The sequence below is a fragment of the Leuciscus leuciscus genome, assembly GCF_965113295.1.
Source record: "Leuciscus leuciscus genome assembly, chromosome: 25".
Classification (NCBI taxonomy): Eukaryota; Metazoa; Chordata; class Actinopteri; order Cypriniformes; family Leuciscidae; genus Leuciscus; species Leuciscus leuciscus.
Genome location: NC_138724.1, coordinates 28,259,346 through 28,271,421, shown reverse-complemented (window position 1 = coordinate 28,271,421; position 12,076 = coordinate 28,259,346). Strand labels below are relative to the sequence as shown.

Here is a 12,076-nt window from a genome sequence, read left to right as displayed (position 1 = left end):
GGTGATGTAGTGGATTATGCCAACATATACAGTACATTTGGCATACTGCAAAAAAAAAAAAAACTTTCTTAAAAGGACAGTTCATCCAAAAATTACAATTCTGCCATCATTTACTGACCCTCTTGTCATTCCAAACTCGTATGACCTTCTTTCTTCAGTGCAGCACAAATATGAATAATACAAACCATGTGTTTACCCAAAGAAAGTAAGTCATATGGGTTTGAAGAAAGAAAAAAACTCTCTGGTGCTCCTCATTTGAAGTTGTAACTTATTTTCAGTAAAAAACTAAATATTTTGTTCAATAATATTTTAGATTTTGTATTTTGAGGGAACTGTATGGTACTAATTAATATGTATGCAATAATTATGGTCCATTTGTTTCCATAATTCCATATTTACAATACAATCCAAACATTTATGTTCTATTTCTTCTTATTATTTTTCAATTAACCCCTTCATTGCTGTGTGCTTTTTTATGAATCATGGATAATTTGTAGATTGCACCCCCCCCCCAAAAAAAATTCTGTCTTTTTATTTTATTTTTATTTTTACCATTTATTTCCACTAATTTCACTTTTGATCCGTGAGAACTTTTTTTTAGGACCATTTAACCTTTTTGAATCATGTCAATGATTTTGTTTAGTTTTTTTATGTGTTCATATATCAAGTGCCACCAAAGTCACCAAGTGTCAAACCATTATGATTAAGTAAAAAACTAAGTCAAAACATAAAATATTGCGTTGAAAAGTGACCGAAGAGCATCAGAGGGATAAATCAAGAAATATACTGAGAATCACTGCGAATAATAATAATATGCAAATGTCTCCATGTGTCTAGTGCAACCCAAAGCAACACAAACAAACCAAAATATCTGATGGTAAATGCAGAGCTGTGAAGTCCAGCGGCTCATGAACATCACCTGACCCCGGCTCTGACCAGAGATTACTTATTGATGCCAGGTGGTTTTAGGATCCTGACAGGGAAACAAGAGAACATGAATGTAATCCAGTCAACAGCTCAACTTAAGCATGAAATGGTACACTGGTCTCCGTACAACGCAGTTCGGTAAGTACAGACCGCACTAAATGCAAATAACCTGAGACAATTAAAGTGAGCAAAACCACCAACCCTCCTCGCCAAATTTGTAGAGCACCAATCATTATCGATGAAGCTAAAAATAACCAAAGCTATGTATATATTTGATATCTAACGTTGGAAATGGTTCAGAATGATTCCTGCATCTATAGCGGTCCAGCTGTCCGGAGCGGATTAAATCACCAATGGGTTATGATCTCAACTGGGACAAAATGATTAATCTCATGTTAACCTCAATTAATTCTCCTCTCAATGGGAAAACTATGGCCACAAAATGAGGAAATAAATACCATATTCACAGACACATTAAAGTCGCATCAGTGTACAAGTCACATTTTATTATTACATTCGGAAAGAATAAAAATAAAATGACCGGTTGATGGTGCAAAATGACAAACAAGTGTTTTAGTTCCCCTCACTCTACAACAAATCATTTGAAATGTAACGATATTCATAAAAGAACAGGAACAAACATAAATTATAGTGGCATTCCCTATAGAGTTAAGCCTAAACAAATTAACTGAAACTATCGGCATAATAATAAATAAGCTTGGGTTCACGCACCTCTCATTCGGCACGAATTGCACATATTTTGTGTGCTTGATGTTAATTGCATTATATAAGTCGCTTTGGAATACAAGTCGCAGCACATTTCAGATGATTTAAAAAAAACAAAACATGATTTTTATTCTGGAGAATAATTGGTTAAAATGGTAGAATAGACCGTTGTATCATCAACCAGAACTGCAAAAAATAAATCACTGTTTCAAACAGTTTTCCTGAACACTCTGCACATCTGTCATTGGTCAGTCAAACAGATAGTCCCGCCCCAAACTCACGCCATTGGTTAAGACAAAACTGCTGGGAAAGATGCTCAAAAAACCGAGCAATGTCTGATATGACCACAGAGTTTATAAATACTAAATTGGGATATGGAAACAAGGTACCAAAAGGGGTAATTTTTCCAAAGCAATGCCATTGAAGAACCATTTTTGGTTCCCCAAAAGAACCTTTCGGTGAAAAGTTCTAAAAAGAATAACTTTTTATAAGTGTGAGGAACATTTTAACCTTTTCCCAAAGATTCCATTCAGATTCCTTGATTTTTAAGAGTGTAAAGAGTCAGATCTAAATCCAGACTAACATTATTTGGCTGTATTTAAGATTCATTAATTGTTTATTTGACCCTTTTGGGCGCCTCACATGTTCAAGCAACAAGATATGCTAAAGTAAATTTGCTTTCTGAAATCGTTACGACCGGAGATGATCCTATAGCTCTCCATCCCCCTCTCTCGGCCCATAAGGATCAATGATGAAGCTTATCCGGGCTGAGCTGCACGAGTCTCTGATAGTCCCATCATAACTAAGCTGATCACTGAGCTGTAATTGAAACACAGAGAGATCAGACAGATCTTAAAGAGCAGAGGTCAGGATGTCTGAGGAGAACAAAATGTGCATATTTTGTTTCTCATTAAATATTCTCTTTCACTCACATTAAATACATCACATTACATTACAGAAGAAGCCAAATGTATTGTGAAGACTGTTGCATGTTGATGTTTATTGAGTCTCAGTGTGGCGTGTTTGTGTCTTAGAGCTATAGGGGAATTTAACAGACACGCTGCATCCCTGCATTACATAAATATCCAAATGTCTGCAGTCGCGCAGCAAATTCAGAGGGCGAAATGGTGCACTGCAAATGTGGATCACTGCGTAAGATTCATCAGAGGCACCTGGCCATGTGCAAATCTCCCATAATGCAACAGTGCTCTCTGTTTTTATCTTCCGCACTTTTTACAAATTATAGCCTTCGGCACAAACAGGAATACGTTTGAAAATATGAAGGCCAAGCAATGATGCAGCCAGCAGGAAAAAATAATTCAATATCTTTTTTTTCTCAGAGACAACCGTGTGATTAAACAGAGACATATTATAGTTATTATAGTTAACTAAAACTATAAAAAATTAAAAAGTAGTTGTCACTTGAAATAAAAAAATAAAAAATATTACATTAAATTTATTCAATAAAAAATCAAATACAATATTTTTAATTTAGTGTAACTTCATTATTGTAAACTAAACTAAAACAAAAACTCTTATGTTAATTGAAATGAAGCTGAAATAAAATAAATATTAGATGAAAAACGTAAACCAAACGAAAAATAAACATTTTGCCTTGGCAACTAAATAAGTTTAAGTTAAGTCATTAAGATTGCTAACAATAAATAAATAAAAACTCAAATTAATACTGAAATAAAAAATAAATTAAACCTAAAAAGTATTTTTTTTATTTAAAAAATTACAAAAGTTTTTTTTTTATTAAATACAAAATATAATCAATTAAATTAAACAAATTTATTTTAGTTTAACTTACATAAATAAAATGTATTACTATAACATGTATTACTAAAAATGACAAAAACAACTAAACTTTAACTGAATATTTAAATGAAAAATCTAATTATACAAATAAAAACGAATTCAAAATATTAATAAAAACTATAATAATATAGTTAATATAGTGACCCTAAAATAACGCTGATTCTCAGATGTTTCTCCTGAGAAGAAATAAAAAAACAGTAAGAGTTTGCGATCAAAAGTCTAAGATCTCAATGTGAACTCAAACATGTCTCATCAAATTCTAAGCAGCTTTCCACATTAATTCTATAGCTTAAAAGCTCTAACAAAAAAAGTTTTAATTTCTCAAGTAATTTCAAAAGATAAAGTCAAACCTGACACCTCAATGTAACAAAACTGTGAACTGAGCAATGAAAGAGCAATAAAAATGGTTTACAATACAGTCAAAGTACAGTAATAGATTCCAGTAGTCCGAGTCTCATTTCAAAACCCAGACAGGATTTCTTTTTAAACAATGTCCTTTCCATGGCCACCTGAGGACCCAGACAGGTCATTAGTCTGTCAGAACGGATGCGTTCAGATCGGCCGGAGAACAACCTGGCATCGATAACCATCGGCAAGTAAGAGTTAGTTAAAGGAGCGGCACAGAATATCAGTCAGTGGGGTTTAATTTAGTAAGAGGCTGAGATCAGGTTCACCACTGCAACTCTAGATACTCAGTTACACACAGAGAGAGAGAGAGAGAGAGAGAGAGAGAGAGAGAGAGAGAGAGAGAGAGAGAGAGAGAGAGAGAGAGAGGGGTTATCAGACCACCAAAGCAAACAGCACTGAAGGAAGGCAAGCCGCCAGAGAGTTTCCATCGCTGTGTCATGACATGCTTGTGCGATAAGCTCAAGAAAAATACTAATACGTGCCAAACGCGCTGGGCAGAGAGCCACATCTGAACATTCATTATTCTCCTGAATTTGGAATTCATTCATTGAGAAAGTGGGTCAGACACAAAAAGTTCTTAAAGGGATAGTGCACCTAGAAAAAAAAAAAAAAAAAATTTTTAATCACTGTCATGTGACTTTCATTCTTGAGTTTCTGAACACAAAAAAAATTGATATTCAGCCAGATGTTCATGCTGCTCTTTTCTATAGAATGAAAGTGGATGGAGACCGACTCTAAGTAAAGTAAAGGCATGTCACACCAAAAACGATAACTGTCACGATAACTAGGGATGCACCGATATGCAAATTGTGGCCGATACCGATAACCGATAATTCTTAATATTTGTAAGCTGATAACCGATATATTGGCCGATAAATCTAAATCAAATGTTTATATATTTTTCGAGAGCCTGATTACAGAAGCCATGACCCAAGCACACAATTATAATGTTCTCATTATAATATTATGTAGCTTATTTCCTGAAATTTTCTTATATCAGGCCGATAACAATAACATTAAAAATGAACATATATCGGACGATACCGATATGGTGGCCGATATATCGTCCATCCCTAACGATAATGTTCTGTTTATTATAAGTGCGCGCTGTAGTTTTGTCGTCTGCCGCTTTAAATGCAGGATGGATTCTGATTGGCTGTCAGTGTTTTTATTGTTCATCAGCTGGAAAAAAAAAATTGTTCTGAAACTGATTCCAACTATATAGTTTCTCTGTGCCTTTATCATTATAGTTGTGATGCGGACATAATATACTTTATACTTACGATACTTTATACTTAACGATATTTAGAACTATACATTTATGGTTATCATTACCGTTCCTTGGTGTGAACGGGCCTTTATTATTGTAAACTAAACTAAAACTCTTTTTGTTAACTGATATAAAGCTGAAATAAAATTATTATTATTGAAAAAACATGAACCAAACATAACATTAAAAAAACTTTAACCTTGGCAACTAAATAAAATTAATTTAATTTAAATTACTAAGATTACTAACCAGAAATAAATAAAAACTAAAAGTGAAATAAAAATAAATTAAACTTGAGATGCACCGATGTATCGGCCAATAATCGGTATCGGCAGATAAAAGCAATTATTTTCACTATCGGCATCTATCTAACATTATAGTAATATAATTACTTCCCTTCCTTGTATAGTTTGCAGCATTATTTGGGAGAGATTCTTTTCCTTAAGAAAATCAAACTATAGGTAGATTTAATTCCGAATAATCGGCAATCAGTATTGGCTGAGAAATGTAGTATCGGTGCATCTCTAAATGAAACCTAAATAGTAAGATTTAAAAAATAATAATAAAAATGACAAAAGAATAACATAATAAAAATTACTAAAAATTAGACAAATTAAAATTTAAATATGAAGAAAAAAAAGTTTATTCAAAATGGGGGGGGGGGGGGGGGTATGGTTGTTTATGTTTGTTAACTTTTGTTGTTCTTGTAAAAGTTATAAAAACAATATTGAGAAAGTTAATTCAAAATATGAATGAAAACTATAATAGTATAGAAATCTTACTCAAATTAAATAACGCTGGTACTGAAACCACATCAACGCCTAAGGCAAGCAACCAACCCTAGCATAGTGAGTTTTGCACTAAACAAGACAAAAAAGCACAATAAAAGTATCATATGGACAGTCTATATGCGAGATCTTCCCATTTTTCTGAACTCACGATAGATTTGTGTAGGAATAGACTGAATCTCAAGTCATTATTAACTGAAAATCTGCCATAATATCATGAGGGTGAGTAAATGATAATCAAGTTTCAACACTGCTGTCATGTCCTAATGCACTCATTGGCTAAACTAGCTCACATTTCATGGTTATTTAACACTAAAATCAGCCATTTTCTCACACGCTGTCATTAAATCACATTGAGGCCAATAAAAAGTGATGCTTTCTCAGTCGAGGTAAAGGTGAGTCTGGTGTCTGAGTTTGCAGTGTATCACAGAGACTTTGAGGATCAGGTTGAGCTGTTTCAGGTGCTGGGACACACAGAGGACTCTCCTTTAGTTACTGAGATCCACACGGCATCAGCTGTGATTAACACACGGCTCATGTACAGCATCCAGAACACGTTACGAGTTTGTTCAAATCACTCCCCTAAGGCTGTGTTTACACTGGCACTAAACAGGTTTGGCACACAGATTTTTTTACTCACATTTGGCAGAGATTGGCAATGCAAATTTTTCGAGATATCAACCTCAAATTTGGAACACAGCTCGTTTAGATTTATGACTTTGATTTTCTCACAGTTTTTGAGTATATGTTTTGAAAAAATATATTTTATATAACATTTTAAAAAAATCATAATAATAAACTTAAACTTCTATAACTTTTAAGTTTCACTTTTTTTAAACTTTTTTTCAGCAATAATCTGCCAAGTATCTTCTTTAATCAAAAAGAGACCGAATATTAGTCAGTGCTCCAAAGCATTTAAGATTTACGAAAGTATTTAAGATTTACGGAAACTTCATTTTCAGGTCCACGCTCAAACAGGTACGAAATGGATCATAACTATTTCCATAAATATAATTTAGTACCATAAAATCCCCTACAAATACAAAACATTACATAAAAAATATTATCAAACAAAAATATAGTACATTCATTTAATAAAAATTAAAAAATAATAATATTGACCGACACGCAAGCAGAGTTAAACTCGCACACGCTAGTATGATAAAGGTATGATTAAAAACTAGGGCTGTGAAACGATTAATCGCATCCAAAATAAAAGTTTGTGTTTGCATAATATATGTGTGTGTACTGTGTATAATTATTTTGTATATAATACACACAAATGCATGTAAATATTCAAGAAAAATTCGTTATTTATATAAAATATTTTGTATATACATACAAATATTTTTTAAATATATACATGCATGTATATATGCATGGATGCAATTCATCGTTTCACAGCCCTACTAAAAACCCTATTAAGCTTCATATGTGCAAATGGTACGTTCAGGTGAGTAGAAATGAGCAGGTACTCACACGAGGAAGTGATACATGAAGCACCTCAGGCCGGCGGGTCTCTCTAGGAAGTTGTACACATCGCCCTGCATGCTAGTCTTGGTGCGGTAGGGGCTGTGCGTGAAGCGGGCGTTGGGGACGGTGGAGATGGAGACGGGCTGGACGCGCTCGCTGTGCGCCGGTGGATCCTTTGTGAAGCCACCCGGAGCGACGGATGCGCTTGATCCATTATTCACCGCGGGCTCCGGTTCCAGTGAAACAGGAGAGCGGGACGCGCTGGACGCCGCTGCCTCCTCCAGGCTGTGGATCGAGCTCGGCACCGGGAACTCCTGGCCGTTGTGGCCGAAGGTCTTCAGCTTGATGCTGTTGCTGGAGGTGGACCATCCGAACGTACGGCCACGGGACAAAAGAGGGGTTGTGCGGCCCAGTCTCTCCCCCATGGTGGGGATGCGTCCCGTGGGAGGGTGTTCCAGAGGGTTCCTTTGGGTAGAACTTCTCAGAAGTGATGAATCAGTCACAGTAAGCCAATGCGATCTATATCTGCCATGCCACCAAACCTGTGAAGGGAGAACAAATGGGGAAAGCATTAAAGTCCAACTGTAGTCAATAATTGTATCCTTTAAAACTCATCTTTGATCATCAAAATGACATATTTAAAAGTTTTTTCCTTGGCTTGAATGTAAATCGACACCCTTGCCTCATTTAGTATACGCAGTTCTATGAATATGCAAATGAGCCCCGCCTCCTCTCACTCACTCAGCTCAGAGATCCACTGGTTGACGATCACACGTTGATCTGATTGGTTACAAGGTAGTTTGTGACGTCAGAAACACCAGCGATTTCAAACCGTGTTTTTGAGACTGTCTTTGGTTCACTGCAGTTTTAAAGGGATCATCGGATGCCCATTTTCCACAAGTTGGTGTGATTCTTTAGGGTCTTCATGTAAAGTTTGTAATATACTTTGGTTAAAATCAATGGTTCTGTAAAACAACACCCTTTTTACCTCCTCAAAAACAGCTCTGTTCACAGCGACCCATTTCGGTGCATGTCTCTTTAAATGATAATGAGCAACTGCTCATGGGGTGTCACACGATTGGCTGAGGGCAGAAATATGTTAATACGGGACAGTCCGTCAGTGGTCGTGGGCGGAGCATGAGCATTATGACATCATATTGATTATTGAGAGTGTTTAGACTTTTTGAGGATGAAAAAAAAAATTTTTTGTCACTGTATGGTGGTTGTGCCACACACTGCAAACACACATTTATATGCAAACACCATATTAAAGTGAATTTTGCATCCGATGACCCCTTTAAGGAGCAAATACTCAGCAATGGTGTTGACTTATGAATTTACACATGGTTTGTCTTAAAGCATATTAAAAACATCACATAGACATATAAACAACATTAAAAGCTTGGTTTTCACCGCAGGAGGACTTTAAAGAAATGTCCCAGGTTGAATTTAACACATCAGTTTTCACATTTCAAGATTGTTTACAGTCTTCGTTGCTCGGTGATCTTGTGTATTTGGTTGCGTTTGATTGAGCACCAGTTGTTGGGAAGTCACATGAGTCACTCCAAGTCTTTGGGTTTAAATTAAGAGCAGCTTAGACAATCTCAGACGGGTTAATATTGCATGAGGATGAGCTGAAGATCACCAGACACATCCATAATCATCCACTGACAGACACATCCATAATCATCCACTGACAGACACCATGAGACCTGAAAGTCACACACTTCAGAAATATTCAAATATTCAATGTTTCTTGGATTCAGTAAAGAAGAACCCAATATTTTTTCCAGAACCATTTTTGGCTGTATAGTGTTGAACACGTATATATTAATGCATCCTTGCTGAACAAAAGTATTAATTTACTTTACAAAAAAATATAAGAAATTAATACTTTTATTCAGCAAGGATGCATTAAATTGATCAATAGTGACAGTAAAGACATTTATAGCGTTACAAAAGAATGCTGTACTTTTGAATGTTCTATTCAGCAAAGGATTCTGAAAAAAATCATAATTTTTACACAAAAATGTGAAGCAGCACGACTGTTTTCAACATTGATAATAATAAACGTTTGACTATCAAATTCTTGAGCATCAAATCATCATATTAGAGTGATTTCTGAAGGATCATGTGACACTGAAGACTGGAGTAATGATGCTGAAAATTCAGCTTTGATCACAGGAATAAATTACAGTTTAACATATTCACATAGAAAACTATGTATTTTTGATCAAATAATTGCATATACAGTGAAAATATTAATAAAAATTCTTTCATCTTATGGCCCATGCTGGAATAACACTGCATTCAACAAAGTTCCTCAAAGATGGAGTGAAACATCAAAATATAATCAATAAATTGATATTTGACAATTGACAAACTATTGCACAAAGTTTACAGAAATATGTGTAATCAGTTGAGAAAAAATTATTCTACATATCTCAGAGAATAAACAATTCTATTTAGTCTAAATTAATTATATAGTTATGTACATACTGTCACAAAAATTCCAGAACTTCTCAGCTCAACATCCAGTTATTTAATCCCAATTCACACTGATGAACTGAAGGGAGCTCCCGGGAACACAAATCGTCTCACTGTTTGTGTTTACTGCTTAACAGTGGCAAGAGCAATACAAGTTTAACTTTGACTGCATTGAAACAGACCATCCATCCTGAGATATTGGCTAAAACGACTCGCAAAACGGAGCAGTCACACTTGTTTTCCCTCAGACAGAGCGAATGTGCTGAATGAGTGTCATGACCTCAGCCTGACTGTGATTTCACTGAAGTCTTCCTCACGGAGCAGCGAGGAAGAGCAGTAAAACACCCTCATAATGAGATCTCTATCATAAGATGATGACCAGCGGATGGACACACAAAGCCACTGGAAAAAGCTTTGTGAGAGGAGACACATGGAAACAGGACCCTGCCATCCTCTGAGCGTGTCTGTCAGTCGCTGACAGAACCCGTGAACGCTGCGCCGGCAGCTATAGTTTCAGATGACCGCTTTAAGCTCACAATGTCAAGAGACAGAAACCACTCACAGTCAGAGCGTGTCGAGAGGATTTACTGGACAGAGAGATAAACACACTCACACTCATTCAGTTCTGCAGCAAACACAAAGGCAGCAAATTAATGAAACCTGTCAAATTACTTCTTATAATCATTTCTTACAGATTTTCTGTAATTTATGTAGTCAAATTTATATGATCCTATATATATTCTGTCAAATCGATTAATCGCATCTAACACACATATACATACATATTTACAAACTTTTATGATCTACAAAACTTTTAAAACAAACTTTTAAATCAATTAATCGATTTGACAGCACTACGATTAACTGCAAATAAAAGTTTGTAAATATGTGTGTGTATATATATATATATATATATATATATATATATATATATGCATGCATGCAAAATAATCTATAGCTATAGTGTGTGTGTGTGTATGTATATATATATATATATAGTAGTTCTGTCAAATCAATTGATTGATTTAAAAGTTTATTTTAAAAGTTTTGTAGATCATAAAAGTTTGTAAATATGTGTGTATATGTGTGTTAGATGCGATTAATCGATTTGACAGAATATATATAGGATCATATAAATTTGACTACATAAATTACAGAAAATCTGTAAGAAATGATTATAAGAAGTAATTTGACAGGTTTCATTAATTTGCTGCAAATTATATATATATATACATACACACACACACACACACACACACACACACACACACACACACACATTTACATACCTTTGTTCATACCTTTGTCATTTTTCCAAACATCATACATTTCTATGCATATTTCGTACTCAGAAATTGTGTTTCTTTATGTTCATTTTAAAACAGAAATAGACTACTTTATTGGTGAATAAATGTTTTTTTATTTTTTTTTATTCTTGGCCTATTTATATTCACATCGATGCAAATCGTCTTAATATATCTTTTTTTTCATATCTATAGACACTACACAACACGCACGTATTTTAACTGTGAAATATCATAAATCATACACACATCAAGCTTAAAAGAAATCATTTCAATTCGTCAACAATGGACAACATAACTTTAAAGGCTAAAATAAAGGAAATGAACTTTTATATCAACAATACCTCCTCAAGCAGGGCTCCTGATGTCTCTCGTGCAGCTCTTCGTCATCATCTGAAGTGACGCTTTAATCGCGGTGATGACGAGGAGATAAATGTGCTTCAGTTTTTTTTTTCATCTGATGCTGTGAGGGAAACACATGTGGAGATATGAATGATGAGAGAGCGCGCACACCTGACTGACGGCCGCGCGCCTCATCGGCTTATATCAAGCAGGGGTTCACAGATTATTACACTTTTGAAATATGTCATAAATATCTAGAAACATACACATTTTCTGCACTGCCCTCACTGACACATCCAAAGAGGAATATAAATAGTTTTAAAAATCGAGTCAGTTAAAAACGCTTCTCAAGACCTCCGTCTAGTTGTTTTAAACGCAAAAAAAATGCGTTTCATTTGATATGTTTCAGTGTTACTCGCTCTTTTGTCTTTCCAATTAGTTTCTAGTACCTCAAAGTTACACTTAAACCTGGTTCTGAATTAAAAGCAGATCGTTTTTTGTTCTTGTTGTTGTTTCGAAACTGATTGAAT

General features: G+C 34.9%; 1 protein-coding gene across 1 annotated transcript in view; it reads right to left on the bottom strand.

Moving 5' to 3' along the window:
- The window catches only part of kcnq1.2 (potassium voltage-gated channel, KQT-like subfamily, member 1.2), a 153,725-nt gene extending 141,689 nt beyond the window's left edge, over positions 1-12,036 (bottom strand). The window contains exons 1-2 of the mRNA XM_082160658.1: positions 11,549-12,036; positions 7,420-7,955 (exon numbers count right to left, since the gene is read on the bottom strand). Of these exons, the coding sequence (XP_082016784.1) occupies positions 7,420-7,838 (419 nt within the window). The 5' untranslated portion in view covers positions 7,839-7,955; positions 11,549-12,036. The remainder of the gene's footprint in view (positions 1-7,419; positions 7,956-11,548) is intronic.
- Positions 12,037-12,076: the final 40 nt, after the last annotated feature.